Below are 23129 nucleotides of genomic sequence, written 5' to 3'. Positions count from 1 at the left end.
TTGTCCTACAATTTGGTGCATGTCTTGTTGCGCTAACATAGTGTATGAGTCAATCTATATTATTAATAGTTTTTTTAACCAAACAATGTCCTTCCTTGTTAGCATACTCTTGGCTAGGGAACAAAACCAGACACTACATCGCCCGTCTATGTGTACAGACTGAAGTCGAAACAAACGAGGAAAATGCAACAAAATGGAGAGTTCTGAAGCTAGCATGTGGAGTACAGTAAATGTGTACATGTTGGCGGGTTGGGACAGTAACATCTTCATGGAAGTAGTACGTAACCTTAAATGTTCATCATTTGAATAAATGTATCCACTTGTGGAACTGCTAAGGCAGACCTACATTGAGCAACTCTCCCACACACAGCAGGGCTTTCTTCTTCACAGACACAGCCGGGTCTCTGCTGCGCTCCGACAGCACCGACAGGTAATCCCAGCTCGCCGGGATCAGACCGTGCTTAAGAAGACCCGCAAGGGCCTGAGGACGGAAGTTGGTGGACAGGAAGTTAGCGAACCATACAGAAAGCGCTCGCTGTATATCGAGTATGGAATGAAAATGACCATGTCCATGCTCACGGTACCTGTAGGGCCGATTTCCTCACGCTTGTCATAGAGTTTTGCACACGTCGCAGAAGAAGAGACAGGTTCTCTTTTGCTGCATTGAAAGTATACAGCACATTAGTGACTATAAACAATGGGACACTAATGGAGACAGCCTGAATGTGACATTTATTGCAGATATGACAAACTATCCGCTTCAATTCTTTACCTCACTCATCTAATATAAAGGAAATATTGGTAGTTTATGTCCATGCCCGTTGGACTGACATCGTCATAAGAAGCTGCAGACAAACTTGTGGCTTTGCCTAGAGTGGGGGTGTCCAGTGTGGCCCTGGGTTTGTTTGGGGCCCCAGGACATTTTTTTTTTATTGGCAGGCGTTAGGGTTACTAAGAAAACCAAGTAATTTTACTTACTTTTGAAATTAAAGTAAAAAAAATTGAATATGTGCAAAAATACCCTCATTTTAGTAGCATCAAGTTGAAATATTAAACAAAGAAGTTACTTTTTAAAAGTCCTAATATGACAAAACAAAACAAGTAAAGGAGCAGTTTTTTTTGGAAAAAATGACTTGCAGTAAAACGTTCAATGTTACCAGAATAAAGTGAAAGTATCACGGGAAAAAAGTCAGAACTGAGAAAATTTAGATGAAAAAAAGTTGAAAACATAAAACAAAAACGGCAGAAATTAAACAGCTGAAATTTTTACACGAATAAAGTCAAAATATCAAGAGAAAAAAAATTAACAGTTGAACAAGTCATTTTATTAGCACAGAGTTGAAATATTAAAGAAAAATTCTTTTGCTTGTTTGTTTGTTTTACAATTTATGAGGAACAAGCAAAGATAATTTGATTGGGGGGAAAACAAGATATAATAGATATATCAGATATAATATGATGGGAATAAAGTCATAATATTACAAAAACAAATTTATTAAAAGGAAAGTTTACATATTTGGAAACTCCCTACCCCTAACCACAACAGCAAAAATGAAGAAAAACAGCGTGGAGCGAAGTTGATACTAATAATGGGCACTGTGTGTCACAAAGCTGAAAAGGGTTCACAAAGTTTTTTCTTGAAATATGTTCTAGAAGTTCTTAGCACATCTACAGTACAAGTGGCTGCTGCACTGTGGTGATGTGTAGACAAGCTTTGTAGACCAGGCTAGCCTGACTTTACACTCAACGGACCTCTCTTACCCTCAGGACTTGGTTGGCACGGATGGACGTGATGAGCTACACGGGTGAAAGGGAAGGCCTTTTGAATGACTCACCGTCAGAGGCCAAGGTATGGGTGTCGCTGATAGCCACAGTCCTGAAGGGCAGTGAGTGGGAGGTTCTCTGAGGTGGCGGAAGACTGCCTGAAACACGTGAATCAACACCACTTGACAACTTTCAAGACGCTGACCAATGGAACCCACTTAAGTTGGCTGGGTGCCATTAGTAGCTCGCAAAACATTCTAAAATATATAATTTAATAGGACTTTTGTTCGAATAAAGCAACAGCAAAAATTGAGAATACTAGGAGAAATAAATACAGTTTCAGTAGCATAAAGATGAAATGTTAAAGAAAAATTTAAATTTTTTGAAAGTTGTTACAATATGAGAAACAAACCCTCAAACAAAGCATTGAAGGATAAAAGTCATTCCATAAATTCCTTGTTTTTTACAGGCAATGACAATTTAAGACTATCCACACCATGTTTTCAGCATGTGGGAAGAAGCTGGTGTATCGGGATAAAAGCCACAGAAGGACAACGAGGACACACAATCATCCCTGACGCCACTACGAACGTGAATACCAGGAAAACGGCAAACCAGACATGTACAAACAACAATCCTATCCACTCAGAGTCCAATCTTGCTGCAAAACAGACAAAGACTTACCTTCTGTAGTTTCCCCCTCCATCATTGTCTGCGTCATGGCTAAACAAAAGATGGTACAGTGTCAATTAGCAGATCTGCACGTGCAAAAAACATAAGCAGTATTTAAAAACATGTCATTTCCTTTCCTAACATGTTATATTCATATACAGTGGATCTCTGAGGGCAGCCATAGTCTTCAGTGTTATTACTTTGGGGTGTCTGGAAAAGATTGAATGTTTTTACGGAATTTCTTATAGGAAAAACATTTGTATGTTTCAGCTTTTTTCAACTTTTTTCCACCTTTCAATGTCCCATGTTTGATGCTCCCTGGCAATTCTAAAGGGGCAGTTTTGTGGTGTTGAAGGAGATCAGGTCTTTGAATGACTTTTGTCTTTGAAAGCCTTTTCCCACAGATGGCAGCTGATGTTATTGGGCTGCAGTCGGCACCAGTAAGGGCCTTCATTTGGGTCCAGGACCGGCCCGTGTCTTGACGGACAGCCCATCGGTTAAACTTTTGGCCAAGTGAAAAACAAACCTACTTCACTTTTACTGTTTTTTTTTTTTATTATTATTAGAAAGTTTCAAATGTTTTGTCTCACTCCCCCCTCTTTCTTTTGCATATTGTAGCTCCACTTAAAACCTAATTAAAAGGTCCAAATGTGCAGCTTGCACATTGTAGCCATTTATACACTGATCTGATTTGTTCAGGTCCGTTTTCATTTTTGCTTGCCTTAAGTTTTTGTTGTGTGATTTATTCTAGTTGCAAACCATCAAGAAATCAAAGACAAAAAAATCAAAAAATCTTTCAGTGATCTTAGGGTATAGGAATTATTTTTAAATAAATAAATAATTAAAAATAAAATAATTTTCCTTTGTGTTGCTGTCCTTTTTTTTTTTTTCGTGACATCGGGTGGATCCCAGCCCCAAATCTGACAAACTTTGGTGGACTTCAATGATTCAACATGCACATTTAAGGCCTTTAAAACTGACTGGTCAAGAACATTACTGAATACGTATAAAAATGGTGAAAATATGTGGGATTACTGGCACAGAAGAGGTTTTGGACAGCACGGGTGGCGTTGAGCGACTGCAGCTCCAGACACTGGGCCAGGCAGGCGAAGGCGTGGCCTTGGACAGTTGCTGATTGGTCGTTACGCTGAGCAAACAGCAGGCTCTGGATCAGAAACTTGTGCGGCAGGTAGCCGGACAGCTCTGGGTCGTCAATATCATCAGTCCTCTCCGGCTGCCCCAGCAGAACCATCACCACATCCACAGAGAACAGGCGGGACGCCATCTACCAGACCAGTCCACAATATCATTGCCTGACATGCTGCAACTGCTCCACCAGTGGACATATTGAGTAAATACGCAGTCTCCAGTACTCCAATATAGTTGGAGATTAAATGTGTTACCTTTGAATGTCTGGAGAACTTGTGCAGCCATTTGATGAAGCAGGCGTAGTCCGCATTTGACATCTGGGATGTTAGCATGCCAACAGCCTGGGCTCCATGGCTTCGAAACTCGCTTTTCTCCACCATCTAATCACAATAAATATGACCAGATGTCAGCAGTGATCCATTGACAAGATCTTTTTGACTAAACCTCACCTGGTAACAAATGTGCTGCAGCAGAATTTGTAAGAAAGGGAGCGCTACTTCCTTCAGCTCAGCCACGATGTTACTACAATTGCAAATGTACACATCATTTCACAGTACTAAGCATCACTGCAGACGACCAGTGTCTAATAAGCAAAAAGCTTATTAAGAGTGTCAAATTTACCCTTTCACCATTTTTCTATTTGTAAAGTAAAAATATTTATAAATATTTCTTCTTAAATAATCTTTATAAATCTTCTGTTTGTAATATTCTGACTTTATTTCCATATGTGACTTTGTGCGCAGTATACAACTTTCCCCAAGTTAATTTTTCCAAAATGATAACTTCATTTCGCTCACAATATTCTGACTCCCCCCCTCCCCCGTAATATTACTGTAATAAGTCATGCTACTACAAATACACTATTATTCCTCATATCACCACAGTATTCTCACAAAATTAGAACTTTTTAATATTATATTTAGATTTTCTGGAGTGGAGGTTTGCCCTTGAAAGGAGAGGAATGAAGATTAGCCGCAGCAAGACAGACTATGTGTGTGAATGAGAGGAACCCAAGTGGAAGAGTGAGGTGACAGGGTGAAGAGATACAGAAGGTGGAGAATTTGAAGTACTTGGGGTCAACAGTGCAGAACAATGGAGATTGAGAAAAGGAGGTGAAGAAGCGTGTGCAGGCCGGATGGAAGGGGTGGAGAAAAGTGTCAAGCGTGATGTGAGTTCCAGCTAAAATGAAAGGAAAGGTGTACAAAACCGTGGTGAGACCAGCCATGTTGTTTGGTCTAGAGGCAGTGCCACTTAGGAAAAGACAGGAAGCAGAACCGGAGGAAGCAGAGATAAGGATGCTGAGGTTCTCACTGGGAGTGACCAGGATGGATAGGATCAGGAAGGAGTACATCAGAGGGACATTACATGTTAGAGCAGGGGTGGGCAAACGTTTTGACTCGCGGGCCGCATTGACTTAACAAAATTGACGGGGGGGGGGGGGGGGGGGCATACTATATATTCTACACGTAACAGTCTACCTGGAATTATTGTATCTGTAAAAATGTAGTGCAATCAGCTATACTGTATGTACTTGTACCATGGTGCACCAAGGTTGTACCATGATGCCAGGTTGTATGTTAAGTTTCAATGAAATACTTTGGGCCGTATTCAAACACTTGGCGGGCCGCATGTGGCCCCCGGGCCGTAGTTTGCCCACCTCTGTGTTAGAGCCTTGGAGATAAAGTCAAAGAAGCCAGACTGAGATGGTTGGGAGATAGTGAATATATTGGTGGAAGGATGCTGCGTTTAGAGCTGCCAGGTAGGAGGCGTAGAGGAAGACCAAAGAGGAGGTTTATGGAGGTCGTGAAGGAGGACATGAGGGGAGTTTGTGTGTGAGAGACGCAGAAGAATCCTTAACATCATACAATAGCAATGAGTGAATTTTCATTCATTTAGTTGATACTTTAATGATGCACTGACTTTTCAAATTGAGTTGTACTTGTTACAATGACAATAAAGGACTAGTATTCCATTTCTATTCTTTTCATGATGAGTATTGGAGCTTACCAAACAAATCGGATGGCTTGGTTACGTGTCGTAAGGATTGCCTGACTGGGTACGAGCAACTCCGGCTTCCCGCTGTGCCCTTTATTCATCATCAAGATCACGTAGAGGAGGCGGTGGAAAACCCTGCGCAGGGACTGGACAAAAAATTAAAAAATATAGAAAAGGTTATTACTGGCCCTCCACAATGTTGGCCTTCCATCTTGGTATTCAAATTCATTCAGTAGAGCATAAATATTCACATTTAATACCTGTAACTTGCTGCTGTCAAAGAAAAGCACTGGCTTTTCCTCTCAATGGAAGGACGGCCGTGACAAGCACCGTGAAGCTAACACACATTCCCGCCCAATTCAAGAAGAGGCAAGGTTCATTTTTTTTTTATCTTTCTTTTTTATTAAATGGTCCTTCCACCTTTTAATGTCCCATGTTAGGTTTAGGGTTGCTCTCCTGCAAATTCCAGGCATGATCATTTGTGGCGTTTAAGTAGACAAGGCCTTTGAAGACGTGTTTCTTCTTAAAAGCCTTCTCTCTCAGATGCCGCCTGATGGTTAATGAACTGGACTCGGCACCAGTAAACCTTCATTTGGGCTGAGGATTGTCCCATGAATTGACGGGCAGCCAATGGGATCCTTCAGCTCAGGACAAGTGACATTTTATGGGCTATAGCTTTGGCTTTTTTGTTCCACCGTCAAGATGCTTCAAATGAATGTCTTAAGCAACGGCACATTTGAGTGTTTACAGGGAGGAAGCGTTTTGCCAAAATGTTACCTTTTAAAGACTATGGTCTTTCATTTTTCAACAGCTGATATTAAGAAAATGTATTTGCTTCAACCACTTAGTCATTCAGTGTGTTGGTGTCCCCATACCTCCTCCAAGTAAAAAGCTGTAAACTTAGGGGAAACACTGCTGTATTAACCCGACTTGTCTATTATGGCACTAAACACAATAGATGGAAAAAATACCTCTCTCTGGTCTCCATGTTTTGGTGAGCAAAGCAGCTGCAAACCATAAAAAGCCATCTCTGAGATGCTCTGCATTTTTGTGACATCTCTGCACAGAAACAACACAGCCATGAGATCAACTTTAAAACCACAGAGGAAAGCAAAGGAAAATATCACATCTTACTGTCCAGCAGAAAATGTGAGCTCGCTGATGACTGGCTCAAAGTAGAGCAGCCTGATGAAAATCTGGAGACAAAATGGTGGAAAAAAAGTGGCTTGCTAGCCAAGCAGGAAGAGACAAACTTGGCTGGGAAGAGTTCATTCTCACTTGGGTGCAACTGCTGGCACTTTGTGGTTTGTCTTTCAGTGCAAATGTCTGCAGAAGTCGGAGAAGACTTTGAAGCAGAAGAACCAGTGCGTGTCTGATGCGTGTTTGGTCTGAGAAGTGAAGCTCCACTTCCTCCTCCTCGTCGTCTTCATCATCCACATCCATCTGCAGCTAAAAGACAACGGTGTCACACCAAACAGACAATCCAGCATCCTTGTTGCATCGCAGTGATGGGAGTTTCGTCCTAAGTGGTATCAATATAAAAAACATAACAGTGTTGAAGTTCTCAGCAAAGATACTGCGACTGTGCCAGAGAGTTGGGCTGCTGTCGCCATAAAAGGCGGACATACCAAATATCCAAGTGGATAAAAACAGTTGACTCGCTTCACGTCGTTGTGCTCAGAGCTACCATCTGCAACCCATGTCTACCACATTGGGTCATACAAGCATGACTGTCTGGGCAGATTTTTTTTTTTTTCCGTTGGTCATATTGAAACGCCAGAGATCCAGCACGGTGACGGAATACCACTCGGGCGGCAGCATCTTGAAACACGAGACCTCCGCATCAAATCCAGTCTACTATATCCATATAAACGATATCCTTTTTGATATTGTGCTTAAAATAAATATCAATATTTTGAAAATATCTTTATATCACTGAAGGAAGAGATTGTTATTTGTGTTGTCCTGAGCTGACCCACATGGTTATGCAATACATGTTTTGTACTTGTTTTTTACACTCATATACTTGTTTTTGCCCGCTTGTATTTGACAGCTATATAACTTGCTTCGCACACTTTTTGACTTTTCACACTTATATAACTTGTTTTTAACTTGCTCTTAACTTGTTCCGGCAACGGGATAAATATTATTCCCATATCCTGATAACGAACTAGAATGTTGTGAGACATTGAGGTGCCTGAGGCAGAGGACGGAGGTGATGACTCCTCTCCTGCGGAGACAGGCTGGCCACCTGTTTTCGCATGGGCGAGTCTATAAAAGCATTTGTTTTCTCAATCCCGGTTAGAGTCTGCTGTGAACTGTGCACGAGTGTCCAGCTTTCGGTTTCCAGATTACTCTACCGGGGTGTTTTGGCTCTCCGCCCTCTGTCAACGGTAAGGTATGCTATTCTGGATCTGAACTGTGCAGATTGGAGTGTTATGTGGGGGCATGGGGGTGACAGCTTGTGTCTAGCATAATAACTCATGATGGGACATGTTGTGAACTGCTGTGTGTTTTATCATTAAATATCATTAATATACATACAGTCGTTGTTTGTGGTCATTTCTCTGCTGCGATCTCTCCGAACCTGTAACAAACTATTTCATAAAACAATCACCCAACCCAACTATAGGGGTGTTATTTCATGTCCTGAGGGCTCTAATGTTAAAACCTGTATTTCAAAGGTCGTAACCAGGTTTTCTATGCTACTATATTTTCTATACTACAATAATATTCCACTTTAAATAAGTAATCCTACTTTGCGGAAATTCCTTCATCACGGTCAGCTCTGGAAGCAATTAACTGTGATAAATGAGGGATCACTGCAGTGTGCTGGTGACTGCTCAGACCTCAAAAGTTTCCTTCCGCTGTGGTTTGGAACGCTTGCCCTCAGCCTGAGAACTCTTAAGAGTGTCCTTCTTGCGCTTCTTGCCAGAGTCCTGAGGCCAGCATTGCAAAGATGCGTTCAAGCAAGTGTCCAGCAAAATCTCATGAAAAACTTTGTTGGCGATGCTTCCTGGAAGAAATGAACAAACATACTTGACAATCAGGAAAATACACAAGTATTTGATCCCCTGTTGATAATGTACGATGAACTCCCATTGTAACCACTATTTTTTTTAACCATCATTACAAACCACAACAGTGCAATTTCTAACTTCAGGGTTTCATTTTAGAGAAACGAGCACATTACCATTGTAAATGCATTGTATGTAACTATACAAAATACTGCAGCAGTGCTGTTTTCCACTTTCTCTGTGATAACTAAAATTAGCATCCAATTCATCCATTTTGGAAACCACAATAACAATCAAACTCAACATAGAAGGCACAGAAAACACTAACACCCTTTTGCTACACGTGGCGATTGTAGATCCCCGCGGATATTAGGACAAGGGGAGGCTGCATAGCGGGAGGGAACAGCAAAAAAGACTGCATTAAAGGTTGCTGGATATAGACTGTATCAACCATGTTTACCGTCTGTCGTCATGGGGAATGCGAGGTGGAAGCGCTAATGGTGCTGGCCTGGCTGCAGAGACAACCGTGAGTGCAGCATGATTGCACTGAAGATTAAACGGTATATTTAAGCTATTCTATAAGATTGTTTACATTTTAATAAAATTTTGCACGCAGATTTGGCTATGACTGTTGTCTAAACTGACTTTGAGGAAAGATAGGGATATACAGTATATCCATGAGTTTTGGTCCATATCACCCAACTCTAATTCAGAGGATTGCAAAAAAATACAAATACAAAAAAAATACAAAAATTCACTTGTTGCAGTCGGGCCTGAGCCAACGAGTTACGACTGTATATGTTATATGATGACATTTTATCTTAAAATTGTGACTTTTCCCCGGTATGATGGCAATTTTTTATTTTGTAAAGTGACTATATTAGTATAGTATTAGTACTATACTAGTATTTCGACTATGTTCTCAAACTCACCGCACACCCGTGTTCTATTGTGTGCGCATGTGTGATGACTTACCTGGGATTCCAAGCAGCAGCAGGTACAGCGAAGCAGCATGCAGGCTGCCCACCCTCTGCCGAACATTCGCTGCTTTGGCTCGTCCTCGCAACACAAAGAAGGCCAGCACGGCCAACAGAGACTTCACCGACACGCCATTCTCCCCCAGCTGTGTCCAGATACTCTACAGTAGGGCATATAGTCAAGTAAGAAGCATGTACCATGGAGGATATGTGATGCTTTTCACCGTTTGTCATTCCCTGAAGTGACTATACCTGTGACCCATCATCTCTACTGGAAGACAGCTGAGTAGCATAAACCAATAGACTCTTGTAGAGGCTTCGGAAAGCTTCATCACTACAGGCTGCCAGCTCCTCCTCAAAGTGACCTTCCATCTGCGTCACCTCTGTAAATTCCGCATCCCACATTGCATCTACCCAGTCTGGAAATCATAGGAAAACAAAATAGTTTTTGTACACGGATAAACGTATATTGTATTTATATTTAGAAGCCATATAGAAGCCATGCCGGAATAATTTACGACTAGCTAACTAGTGCAATAGTACTTAGAAGGCTATTTATAAACCATATTAGTCTAAACAACGTCAGTGGTGGTAAAATGATCCGTATTTTTTTGTTTTACCTTGTGGGATTTCGCTTAACTTCAAACACCGCAAGGCAGACGTCAGAGCCATTTTGATTGCATATGCTATATACCATTTATACGTAGGTTATATTTTATTTTTCATAGAGAAGCAATGCCGGAATAATCTACGACTAGCTAACTCGTGCAATAGTAATTAGAAGGATATATATATGCACTATATTCGTCAAAACAACATCAGTGGTGGTAAAATGATCCTTATTTTTTATTTTACCTTGTGGGATTTCGCTTAACTTCAAACACCGCAAGGCAGACGTCAGCGCCATTTTGATTAAACTTCGAATAAACCCGCCCAAAAATAGAAGTCACACACGGGCTGTTAAACACCGGATGTTGTTGGGTTTGGTTTCGACGTCATATCCGACACTCGTCCTGTTAAAAGTAAATGACAAATGTCCTCTTTGTTAAACATTGTTTAAGTTGATAAATAAAATAAACAATATAGCATCTATGATAATATAATAACTTTGAAATTAATTAATTAAATGAACAAAAAGAAAATGTTGTTAATTATTTTTAGATGACATAGCTATCTATCTGTCAATCTATAGAATACTTTAGAGTAAAACTGTCCGTCTCAAAACAAATACGTAGAAACTTGAAACCTGACATTTGATTTCGCGGGAAAGCTCCGTCTTGGTCTAGTCCATTTGTCAATTTGGATGGGTGCTGTATTTTATGTTTGTAAATTAAAAGATGATAGTTAATGAAAACGTACGAGTCAAATAGTCAGTAGTCAAGTGGTGACAGTAGCGTATTACCATATCTATTCTCCGGTTTGTATTCATCTGTAACATACAACAGTAGCTGTGTTCCCAAAGTACCCCCCCCCCCTTATTTAGTAACAATGGTTTTCGCCCTGAATGGCGCGAAAGGGAGCAAAAGCACCGCCCTTTTTCGCTGCGTCTTCAATCAAGCCGTCAAATTTAGGTTAAAAAACGTGACGGAAGTTACAATTTTATTTCAAAGTAAACTTAATAACCAAGTGTAGTGGCAACTTCTACGTGACAACCCAGCAGTTTTTGTTTTAATTTGAAAGGTTCGAAACTATTACTTACTACCTGCTCGCCGTGTCGTGTTTTCCTTGACTTCGTGTAGTCACAACTTTGAAAGTGGTTACTAAATGTTTTGCTCGCTTGCTCTAAAAGAATAACCATTATCCGTTTATGATTTTAATAGGGATTATAAAGAAGGCTGAATCCGCTGTGATATTTTCGATCGTCACTGTACGCCAAGTAGTAGTGAGTACGTCGTCGATACTTCTATAAGCAAGTACAACCAGGAAGGTGGTCGTAGGTCGCCGACACAGAATATTGACATTGTTCGGAGAGGTTGTCGAGGGTGGAAACAATGAGTCGGTAAGTTGCATATGTATACAAAGTGCGAACTTGCAGTAAACAATGGTCGTTTTACACACGGGCCACGTGTTTTCTTATCAGATATTACACAACGCTTCGTGTGTATTTTCTTCCACATTGATTATGTGTATGATTTTTCACGAGGACGGGAAGACATGTAAATGCGGCGTCAATGCCATAGTGAGCGTTCATAATTCATCCAGCTCACAGGTGAGCATATCAACATGTTGATTCAAGTTGCTGATTGGCCCGCATGATTATTACACAGGTGTGCCTTAGGCTGGCCTGTGTACATTTACTTTTACTGAAGAGGTTTGCAATCTATGTAAATATTGATGCTGCGATATTCAATCCTATCATATGTGTTTTTCTTTTGTGGTTATTTGGCCAAATATTTGCTTTTGATATTTATTACATTATATATGTTTTACACCGGCCATGGAATTGCTGTAATGAATCGGGTTTTGGTGTTAAAATGTTTTTTTTTCAATTGGTTGTCTTGTCGAACACAAGTATGAATGATTTTCTTCGTTTGTTTCCTCTTTCTCTCCAATGACAGCGTAAAAGAGGAAAGTCAAAGTTTTTCTCCCCAATGCCCCAAACCGGATGAGTCTGAGGAGCCCCTGGGCACGGCCATGGAGACGGGAGCTGCAAAGGGTCAGTAACTAAAGAACCCGGTTCATTTGTTGTGAAATATTGGTTTGTGTATCAAAATTTGTCTTTGTCATGTTTAAAACATCCATTATTTGAAAAAATAAGTAATTTAAAATCCCAATATTTGCGAACAAACATGACACCTGGGAAATGAGGTGTATATTCGTCTACCTCTTTTGTTTCAAGATGCAAGTGTGAGTAGCGAAGCAGTGGTGATCACCAGGGAAATGGAAGAAGAAGAGCAACATCTGATGGCGGAAGGTGAAAAGAGAGAGAAGGAAATGATGGACGAGGTTTGTTGCTAAGCGGACGTTGGGTCTGTATGGTGACTGACTGGCTTGAATCCACGATGGACTCCCTTGTGTTTCATCCAAAAGGCCCGTCAGTCGTGGGAGAGAGACTCTCATGAGATGCGCTTCAAAAGACTTCAGCATTTGCTCCAGAAGAGCAACATCTACTCCAAGTTTCTGCTGACTAAGATGGAGCAACAGCAGAACGAGGTATGCTGCGCACGTGTGTGTGTCTTTCTCTCTCTTACAGTGCAACGGTTGATCTTTTTAACAAAGTCCTCCTCTTTGTCTTGTTTTTCTAAACACCAGGAGAAACTCAGGAAGGAAAAACTTGAAAAGAAGGCTAAAACGGTGAGTGTTTATTGTTTTTGATTAAAAAATGATATCACTGATCGATGTTTGTTTTATGTACAGAACACACACAGCGCCGGGCCTGAAAAAGGTAAGTGAAAAGGTTTGTCTGTTTGTTTAAAGGGGAACTGCACTTTTTTTTAAGTTTTGCCCATCATTCCCAATCCTTATGTGAAATATGAACACACATTTCTTTCCCCTTTCTGTGCATTATAACACGAGGAAAGGAGTTAATATGAGCTAGCTAACAATGCTGTCATTGAGATACACCTATTTCCACTATGAAGCTCTTTAAAAAAAAAAAAAAACCTCTACCAGCGTTGCATGCTTTGATATCCATAGTTGCCGTAACTGGCCCTATTTCCATGAGTTAAAACACTAGCCAAACTTCTTTCCTCTGCGCACTGATACACTTGAATTATGCTTATGCTTGGTTATGCTAGTTCTGTTCTGTAGTCAAATGGAGAGCTAGGTAGGTTAGTTAGTATCAATGAGCCTAGGGGTTTGGTTGGTAGAAGCTTTTTTTTTTTTTTTTTACAGGGCTTCATAATCAAAATAGGTGTTGATCAATGACATGCATCGTTCGCTAGCTCATTAACTGGTTCATGTTCATTAAATGTGTTCATGTTTCACATAAGGATTGCAAATCTAAAAACTGCTGGCAGTCAACTTATTCAATCCCAGCTATTTCTCAAAAGACAACCCGTTCACTACCGGCCATTTTAGATTATTTTGACTGGTCTTCCAAGGCACACGGTATATTGTGATCTATGGCAATATATAAGGGAAAAAACCTTTTCTACCTTTTTCCGTTCTTGGTAATTAGCATTAGCTATAGGTAAGTTTCAGTTCCCGACTAGAAAAGGGATATATCCAGCTTTCTGTTAAAAGATGCATTTCAAGCATAAATTTGACTTTGACATAAATATTGTTTTGCTTTTGAATCGGTACCCAAACATCCCATCGGGAGCACGTGTTGCGTTTCACACCCGTTACTAGCAAAAGTTAGTTGTTCCCTTCAAAGTTTGACTGTGTTCCTTCTCAACTAGATCAAAAGAAGAGAAGACGAGATGACTACAAAATTGCAGATGTCATTTCTAAAGACGTACGCTCTCATTTTTGACTTTCTCTTCTGACGGATTTGAAAGACGCCGTTTTGAAAAAGGAATTCTGCTTGACTTTGACTGCAGGAAATCATGTCACGGGCTAAGAAAGCCAAAGTGGAAGGAGTGGTAAGAATTTCTTTTTGTTTGCAACACAGCGGATCTGCAACGTGACTTCTTCAATCATGCCAATGTTGAACATTTCACATCAGGAAGGGGCCCAGGCCAAGAAGAAGCTCGACGCCAAGGATATCGAGAGCATGAGCGACTCCAACCAAGACATCAAAAAACGCCTGGCCGAGACGGTGCGAGACAACGCCAAACATCTCCTGGACCCTGGTAGGACGGTGAACGGACAGCCGGTTCCTGCTCAGCAGCCACAGCTCTTCACAGGCGGGGTCATGAGGTGGTACCAGATCGAGGGCATGGAGTGGCTTCGAGTGAGTAGTGCCAGGGTCCCCCGATACAAAACACACAAAAAACAAATCTTACGACCCGGGGTCGTAACAGGGAACTCTGACGGGACAACAAGAAGTCATTTGCTATGTATAACAGGATAGAGGACCAGTCCCTGTCGGTGGTAATGTGGGATTCAAACACTTAATTGAGAACCTCGTATTCAACATAGGATGCCTGGCTGCCACTTCATTGTGGATACAACTATGGCCCACATTCTCACCTCTAACCCCTAACCCTAACCCACCCACTTGGGACTTCCTTTGGCTCAGCTTTGGCTTATTTTGCAGACGTGAGGTGAGAAGAAACATATTGACTTGAAGAAATAACTTATTGTAAAACTGGAACGTGGGTCTGTCTTGGTCAATCAAGTCAAGTTTATTTGTGTAACCCTTCATCACAAACGAGCCTCAAAGGGCTTAATACTGTAGTAGATGATTGATATTAGACCACATCCCTGATCTGAACCCCCATCAGGGCAAAAACTCAAAACCCATTGGGGAAAAAGAAACATTGAGGGAAATCCCTTCTAGAATGACCAGGCTGCAATGGATGTGGAGAAGTGAACATGTGACAGTTAAATATAAGGAGAGTATAACAGTCCAGGTCCAGGATGTGACGCCATGAGGAGAGTTGGGCGGCCACAGGTCTTGGGATTGATCCCCATCCCTCTGCTGCAGCGCCTCCACACGGTAGGCCACGTCAGATGTTGTCCAGTTGAGTCAGGGCAACTTCCAAGCGGCCTCTCCTGGACCTGTCAATCCTTCAATCAGCCATTGAAACGATCACGGTAAGCGAGAACTCATCGGTCTTGTGCTCCGTTTTTGACAGATGTTGTGGGAGAACGGCATCAATGGGATTCTGGCTGATGAGATGGGTCTGGGGAAGACTATCCAGTGCATCGGCCACATCGCCATGATGTTAGAAAAGAAAGTGACGGGCCCCTTCCTGGTGGTGGCGCCACTCTCCACTCTGCCTAACTGGATCAATGAGTTTAAGCGCTTTACACCGCAGGTGGGTGGGTGCTATCAGCATGTGGGACATACGGTAGCACGTCTTGGTCCTTAATTGCTTGATCTCCTCTAGGTGTCTGTGCTTCTCTATCACGGCCCCCAAACGGAGAGGAGCAAACTGCTGAAGCACATGCGCAGACCTCAGGGGCCCCTCAACATGTGTCCTGTTGTCGTCACCTCATTTGAGATCGCCATGATTGACAGAAAATTCCTTCAGGTAACGTCACGGCTTTGTCAGATACAGTCTAGTTCTAGTAGGAAAATAAGACATAGTTCTGGTAGTCGTAGTAGTAGGTGTAGTTCTGGTTGTAGTAGTAAATGTAGGTAATAACATCTATTACTGTTAGCTGTAGGTAAGAACTGTAATAATAGTAGTAGTAGTAGTATTGGGCGTGGTTAAAGTGTTGGCGGCAGTGGTAATAACAGCAACACATAGGCATCATATTTAGTGATCATCGTGTACAGCAGGGGTCTCAAACTCAATTTACTTGGGGGGCCACTGGAACTAGGGTCTGGGTGAGACTGGGCCGCATCAGGTTTTCCCCCCCAAAAAAACGCTTTTATTAAAAATTTAAAAAACTTCGCCTTCGGCAATTTCTACAATAAAAGCTCTGATAAAACATTCCACTGTTATCAAATATCTTAATTTTTATTTTTCTACACAAAATAAGATGAAAAATAAATAAACAAATCAAGAATAAAGAAAGTCAATCAGTAATAAATAAATATAATAATAATAATAGGGCAAATAATAAAAAGTTAAGCACATATAGTTGTTGGGTAGACAAATGATTTTTTTCAGATTAAAATGAACAAAGCATTATTAGAGCCCTGTAGACATGACAAAACACGACTATAGTCACATTTATACTCTTTTTATTTACAACATATTGCGCAACTGCAGGGTCTTGAGACACATGCTAACTCGCAAACTAGAGAGCTAGCGACCTAAACGGTAGCCTTCAAGTCATTTCCTTTAAACTTAAATAGCCAAAAACTTACCACTTCCACACGGATAGGGAGGATAACTTTTAACAGTTATTTAACCTTTACGTTTGATTCATGTTCATGTTAATCATTTTTTCTGGGTACATGATACCATATAGCATCCATATCAAACTCGCGCGGGCCGCACTAACATTAAACTTTCATATCAAGGCGGGGGCCTCAAACTAGTGTCCTGCGGGCCACATTTGGCCCGCGGGGCTGCGTGTTTGAGACCCCTGGTGTACAGTATTATGTGTGGACTTGCTACTGCATACTAGTGTGTATTTTAGCTTACAGGCCAGTGTGTGTGTATTCACGGATTGTTTTCATAGAGAAGTAGTTCAATAGTCTAATATTAGTAAATTTATCCTACAGACGTGACGTGAGCATTTGTTCTCTCATGAGTGTGAATGTTTTGGATCCAGCTGATCGCCACTAAAGTCCCATGAGTGTAACGCTGGAAGCTGATGTTGGTTTTGTCTTCCAGCGCTGTCAGTGGAAGTACTTGATAGTGGACGAAGGCCACAGGATCAAAAACCTTAACTGCCGCCTGGTGAAGGAGTTGAAGATGCTGCCCACGGACAACAAGCTGCTCCTCACGGGGACGCCACTGCAGAACAACTTGGCTGAGCTCTGGTCCCTTCTGAATTTCCTCCTCCCGGAGGTCTTTGATGACCTGAAGAGGTAAGCTCAACGGTGGTGTGGAACCAATGAATGGACTTCCTCTTCAGTACATATGTTTCCTGTGCAGCTTTGAGTCGTGGTTCGACATTGACACGCTAGGTGAGGCAGAAAGTGTGGTGGCGGCTGAGCGAGAAGGGAACATCTTGAGTATGTTGCACCAGGTGAGTTCTCGACGATACACTCTATTCCGCTCATAGTGTCTTTTGGCTTGCACACGTTCTGGAGTGACCTTTTGTTTTCTTCACAGATTCTGACTCCGTTCTTATTGAGGAGACTGAAAACTGATGTGACTCTGGAGATTCCGCCGAAGAAGGAGATCGTTGTTTATGCCCCTCTGACTGACAAACAGGAGGTTTTCTACACTGCCGTGGTCAACAAGACTATAGCCAAAGTTCTCGGTCAGCACAAGGTATCTCCTCGGAACATTCACGCTTCTCCACCTGGTGGTTCTGCAAAACCCAAAGGTCACGCTAACACCATGCGTGCATAGAACTGTTTGATGTCCAGAGAATTCATGAAGTGCGACTTGACGACTTGTGCTCATTTTTGAGCCTTTTGCTTTGGGAGCAGTTCCACACCATAACCCGCACAGAAAGCTTTCTGCATCTTCCAGAATCTACACCTATCCCAGCTGCATTTCCTTGCATTTCAAAAACTGTTTGAATTTATTCCACACATGGCCCGCCTCCAGGAACATCCACTCCGGGCATGCCCATATAAGGGATTGGCCAGCCCAAACTGCTTTCAGGGCTCACTTCCAAATGCACAAAGCTCATGAGCTGACCCTTTGGCATGGTTTGACACCAGAACACCAGAATATGACATTTATGGGTCAGAAGAGTGGAAAAAGCATCATAGTCGCCTTTAAGTATTGAGGTGCACAACTATTCAAATTAATTTGCTCTGCAAGGTCCAACTCTAATCTGGAACATCAAACGTTTTTCTAGTTTTCCATGCAGTAAACAATTCTGACATCATATAAATAAATGCATATTAATGATGAATGAAATGGATAAACATTGAAACTTTTACAATGATCAACAATGTGATTCTAGACGTGATTCTTCCCAAAGACGCGCTGTGGCAGCAAGATCGATGGACACCACTTTCCTGTTTTGCTATTTAAGTTATTTCTTAAAGTCAATCGTGTTTCTCAGCTCAATGACCCAAAGTTGCAAGTGTCAACATGTAGGTAAATATGAGAAACCCAGTGAATAAAAAAAAAAAAAAGCAAAACAAGAAGGTGTTGGCCGTGTTGATCACTCTGTCACATTGTGTCTTTGGCAGCAATCATGTCTTAATGAAGGTAAAAGTAACCTTGAATGTTGTTTGTCCCTTTTATTCATCATTTATGTCTTTAGTATTGTTTCATGCAGGGAGGTTGGAGGGTTGGGCCTAATTTTTGCTGTTAACCAAAAAACAATGCTAACCAAGGTTCCACTGCAAAACTAAAAATATCAATTTGACACCTTGGATTTGAGAAGACTACAGTCCCTTGACGGACACACGGACCCACGCGGTCAAGGTAGCGTCAATGAAGCTAATTCAGTGTTTGGCCTGCTTTTAGACCGAGGCTCCTGTCGTCTTGACGTCGAGTGGCCGGCCAAAGCGCCGCAATCAAAGAGTGGTAAACTACAGCGAACAGGAGAGGGACACACCATCCAGCTTGGAAAAACATCTGGAAACGCTTCAGAAGGAGCAGAGGTCAGAACAAAAGCCATGGCTCATATATTCATACTGTACGTCCCCACCATGTACACACACAACATATAGGTCAGACCTTTGGAGGGGGTGTTGTGTGTCGACCACAGTGTGTGTGTGTGTGTGTTGATAGTTGTGTGTCAGTTATTTGAAGTTTTTCCACCATCCCCAATTTCAGCTGGTCTCTTGTGCCGGACGTGCAGTGCCCACTGGATGCTCAGATCAACCTAAAAATGCAGAATATTCTCATGCTGCTCAAGAGATGCTGCAACCATCCCTACCTGGTGGAATACCCCCTGGATCCCGCCACTCAGGAGTTCAAGGTAGAGCCACATGGAGAATGTTGACTGGTTGATGAGACGGATGACGACATGATTAAAGTGGCTCTGAGAAGTCTTCATCTTGCGTCACATTCTTCATTCAGATTGATGAGCAGCTGGTCCAGAGTTCTGGGAAGTTTCTCATACTTGACCGACTTCTGCCTGCACTCAAGGAACGAGGACATAAGGTAAGGCGGAGCACCATGGCTCATGTTGTCATTGCTACTGTTCATATATTTCAAAGTATAAAATGTACAGTATGGCTACTCAGTAGGGGTGTGGCCACATCTTGTGAGATTAAAACATGACAGGATTTCCCATTGAGATTAAAAAAAAAAAACAGGGATGATGATAAATGAATCACACAATCAATCAAAAATGAAGTGGATCATTTTTTTTTCTTGTGTCCCGCCCCCATACAATTTATTAAAAAATGTAACCGCATTGAAGTCTTTGCAATTTTCACATTCAAAACCAAACTGTGTGTGTGTGTGTGTGTGTGTGTGTGCGCGTGCATGCGCGTGCATGCGCGTTAAAACGTCTCCACAATGTGAAACCGTTTTCACGCTACACTCCTCCACAATCTCTCACTTCCTCCTCCTTGTCATGTGATTTGACGTCCACTGTGATGTCTGTAAACACAACCCCTCATTGTTTGTAATGAGACAGTTTAAAGTGGGATTCTAATGTTGTACCATTCAAGAGACTAGTATTAGACTCAGGGGTTTTTAGCTTGATTGGCATAGTCATTTCTTTTGGAGCTCCTAATGCATAATGATATATATCATCATTTGTCTTTTTATATTCATTAAATACACTAAAAGTGGACATATTACAGAATTAGTTGTTAATCATGATTAATGCATAAAAAATCTGTGATTGAGATTTGAACATTTCAATGATTGGACAGCCCTAGTATAAATAGATGTTGGGTATTGAATGAGTTAAGGACATGCACAGGAACGGCACTGTAAATATAAAAAAGGGGAATCATGCGATGTTTTCCATCGGACTGCGGCCTCTGATGCCAAATCGATCAGTGGCGGGCCACCACAAATAGACATGTATGGGAAACACTTCCGTTTTATTTGGCGCTTTTGAACATTAAAACACTGTTGTTGTTGTTAAGGTTCTCCTCTTCAGTCAGATGACCTCCATTTTGGATATTCTGATGGATTATTGCTACCTGCGTGGCTTCCAATACAGCAGACTGGACGGCAGCATGGCCTATGCCGAGCGGGAAGAAAATGTGAGTTGGAACATCAATTGAGACCGTGGCTGGGTGCGGATGGAGGGCTTTAGTTTGGATGAAATACATCCACTTGATTGTCTAAATACCAAAGTACTCATTCCAATGCCACCGTCTTTCAGATGACAAAGTTTTCCAAAGACCCGGAGGTTTTCCTTTTCCTTCTTAGCACTCGAGCTGGAGGGCTTGGCATCAACTTGACGGCTGCTGACACCGTCATCATTTTTGACAGCGATTGGGTAGGTGCAGGCCACAGACCTGGATTCGATTCCCCCCTCGGCCATCTCTGTGTGGAGTTTGCATGTTCTCCCCGTGCATGCGTGGGTTTTCTCCGGGTACTCCGGTTTCCTCCCACATTCCAAAAACATGCTAGGTTAATTGGCCACTCCAAGTTGTCCATAGGTATGAATGTGAGTGTGAAAGGTTGTTTGTCTATATGTGCCCTGTGATTGGCTGGCCACCAGCCCAGGGTGTATCCTGCCTCTCGCCCAAAGACAGCTGGGATAGGCTCCAGCACCCCCCGCAACCCTTGTGTGGAAAAAAGCGGTAGAAAATGAATGAATGTGAAAATTGTACATAGTTCATGGTGTTATATTTGTAAATAAATATTTTTGATGTAAATGTTGGTATAGTTTTGGATATTAGATCTGTCACAAAAGCAAAAAATATTTGTAGCAAAGTGAAAGTTATGCTTGAAATGTATCTTTTCACAAAAAGCTGCTTTAGTCAGGAACTGATATTTTCCTGAAACTTACTTATATTCTACTGTTGATGACTATATATATATATATATTTATTTATTTATTTATTTATTTATTTATTAGGGATGTCCGATATGCCGATATTGTCAATTTCCGATACCAATATCAGCCAATAATAATAATAATACGTAACATGACATACGTGTTGTATACAGCATTTTGTAGTATAGTTTTTCATGATCAGGAAAAAAAGTTAATCTAGCGTTAAAATTGCCTTCTGACTGTAAAAAAAATCACTTGAGCCAGGAATTATTGAATTAGAAAGCTAAAATTAAAAAAATCTATTATCCATTTAACTTTGTTAACAAACAATAGGAAAGAACTGAGAAATTGATTGGCTTATGTCATACATAATCACATAGTGGTGGAACAATGTACTGTTATGTGGTATTTGGATGATCAGGAAATGTTTGAAATACTGTATACATTATTCCAAATATTGGATGGGCGGCAGAAAAATGTTTTGGACTGTATAGTTTTATAATTGGAGATTCAGGAGATTAAATTAAATGAATAGAAAATATTTTGTAAAATATATAATATATTTACAAATAAAAATATAATTTTTAGAACATTATTACAATTAAAATGATAATTTTAAAAAAATGTATGTTTGCAGAACCCCCAGGCAGACCTGCAGGCTCAGGACCGCTGTCACCGCATCGGACAAACCAGACCGGTGGTGGTCTACCGTCTGGTCACGGCAAACACCATCGACCAGAAGATCCTGGAGAGGGCCTCGGCCAAGAGGAAGCTGGAACAGATGGTCATCCACAAAAGTGAGAGTCCTCTTCTTTCTTAGATGGATTTCTATGTTTCTCGGCCACTGTGCGTTTCTACTTTGGACTTTTCCTTTCACTTTCATTCCAGATAAGTTCAAAGGCGGGAGGGCGGACTTGAACCAGAGTAAAAGCTGCATTGATCTGAATGAGCTGATGGAGCTGCTCCAAGCCAGAGGCGCTGAGAAGTAAGACTTGATTTTAGTTTTTTTTTTTAAACTGATTTTCATACGTTTGTCTCCCTTTTTAGGGAAGTGAAAGCATCGAGGGGGAAGGTCATCAGCGATAAAGACCTGGATTTTTTACTGGACCGCACTGACCTGTTGGGTGAGCATTGAAGAATACGTTAGCGTGAATATTTTCACACTTCAACACCAATCCTTTTACGGCTTTACGTAGTACACTGGAACCCTCTTAAGTTGACCGTCTTATGACCAAAAATATCAGCATATTGCTGCTTGCTGATGAAGTCGTCCCTCCTTTATCGTAGTTCACCCTTTTTTACCCAATAGGATTCCTTCTTATTTTTCTAGTTACAGCATAGAAAACCTGTTTACAAATATAATATGTTATAATATAATAAATGCTTTTTTCATCATCGACATTTAGATAAAGAAAAGGGAAGGACGAGGAAGGAGAAGGTTGGGGTTTTCAGAGTGATGGAGGCTGATGAATCGTCGGCCATCGCCTTGGCTTAAGAAGACCCCCGCGCTCATCTCCCAACCCCCCCCCCCCCCCCCCCCACCACCCCACTTGGTCATTTGGCTCACACCATCCTTTTAACCCGCCTCCCTGTCCGTCCTGCTCACCTTTCCTCGACTGTACCTCACATCATCACGACCTTGTGACCAAAGGAAGTCATTTGGTGTCTGTGATGGTTGATGCATGTGTTAACACTGACACTGTTCACGTTAATATAAAGGTTCTTGTAAGAGTTCTTTTCTGTTTTTGTTCTAATGCAAAGTTCATGTTGTCAAGACTCCATGTTCCTCTTGTATGGTTTTATGGAAGAATCACGTCAGCAACACTTAATGCGTTCTATACGGCTTTGTACTACGCTTTGCCTGGTTTTGGAGTTGGCAAGTGATAGTCATGTGACTTCCCGAGCTATGGCTTCCCCAAGAAAAGATAAGCTAATCATAATATAAGCATATAATTAACAAAATAAAACAAATAGGGGACACAAAATCCAGATTAACCACATTGGA

General features: G+C 41.5%; 2 protein-coding genes across 7 annotated transcripts in view; one reads left to right on the top strand and one right to left on the bottom strand.

The window, feature by feature from the left end:
• The window catches only part of ncapd3 (non-SMC condensin II complex, subunit D3), a 154408-nt gene that overhangs the window by 12653 nt on the left and 118626 nt on the right, over positions 1–23129 (bottom strand). The window contains exons 2-16 of one of the 3 annotated variants that reach the window (XM_058077205.1): positions 10430–10587; positions 9827–9993; positions 9573–9735; positions 8430–8596; positions 6859–7029; positions 6715–6776; positions 6552–6639; positions 5593–5726; positions 4035–4107; positions 3840–3965; positions 3472–3721; positions 2449–2487; positions 1836–1922; positions 585–658; positions 347–481 (exon numbers count right to left, since the gene is read on the bottom strand). In XM_058077205.1, the coding sequence (XP_057933188.1) occupies positions 347–481; positions 585–658; positions 1836–1922; positions 2449–2487; positions 3472–3721; positions 3840–3965; positions 4035–4107; positions 5593–5726; positions 6552–6639; positions 6715–6776; positions 6859–7029; positions 8430–8596; positions 9573–9735; positions 9827–9993; positions 10430–10481 (1788 nt within the window). In that variant the 5' untranslated portion in view covers positions 10482–10587. Of the gene's footprint in view, positions 1–346; positions 482–584; positions 659–1835; positions 1923–2448; positions 2488–3471; positions 3722–3839; positions 3966–4034; positions 4108–5592; positions 5727–6551; positions 6640–6714; positions 6777–6858; positions 7030–8429; positions 8597–9572; positions 9736–9826; positions 9994–10194; positions 10338–10429; positions 10588–23129 lie in introns of those variants that run through there. The other 2 variants (XM_058077204.1, XM_058077206.1) reach the window with 2 other exon arrangements.
• On the top strand, positions 11197–22858 carry hells (helicase, lymphoid specific). Of its 4 annotated transcripts, none has more exons than XM_058077212.1 (23): positions 11197–11254; positions 12133–12230; positions 12414–12520; positions 12605–12727; positions 12827–12868; positions 12932–12959; positions 13918–13973; positions 14059–14100; positions 14184–14411; positions 15259–15441; positions 15514–15657; positions 16915–17111; positions 17179–17272; positions 17359–17520; positions 18679–18815; positions 18991–19135; positions 19237–19320; positions 20262–20381; positions 20504–20620; positions 21762–21921; positions 22013–22109; positions 22172–22248; positions 22531–22858. In XM_058077212.1, exons 2-23 carry the CDS (start codon positions 12209–12211, stop codon positions 22617–22619), a joined length of 2454 nt encoding a protein of 817 aa, XP_057933195.1. In that variant the 5' UTR covers positions 11197–11254; positions 12133–12208; the 3' UTR covers positions 22620–22858. The 4 variants fall into 4 exon arrangements, with proteins under 4 accessions (XP_057933195.1, XP_057933193.1, XP_057933194.1 ...); XM_058077210.1 differs by lacking the exon at positions 11197–11254 and adding an exon at positions 11283–11573; XM_058077211.1 differs by lacking the exon at positions 11197–11254 and adding an exon at positions 11289–11456.

Source organism: Doryrhamphus excisus, chromosome 7, assembly GCF_030265055.1.
Source record: "Doryrhamphus excisus isolate RoL2022-K1 chromosome 7, RoL_Dexc_1.0, whole genome shotgun sequence".
NCBI classification, from domain to species: domain Eukaryota; kingdom Metazoa; phylum Chordata; class Actinopteri; order Syngnathiformes; family Syngnathidae; genus Doryrhamphus; species Doryrhamphus excisus.
The sequence above is the reverse complement of the archived record's forward strand: the minus strand, read 5'-3'. Positions and strand labels throughout refer to the sequence as shown.

Coding starts and splice junctions, on each gene's coding strand:
- hells (XM_058077210.1), top strand. Junction 12,869..12,931: donor TTGAAAAGAAGGCTAAAACG/GTGAGTGTTTAT, acceptor TTTTATGTACAG/AACACACACAGCGCCGGGCC. Junction 17,273..17,358: donor TCTTGAGTATGTTGCACCAG/GTGAGTTCTCGA, acceptor TTTTCTTCACAG/ATTCTGACTCCGTTCTTATT.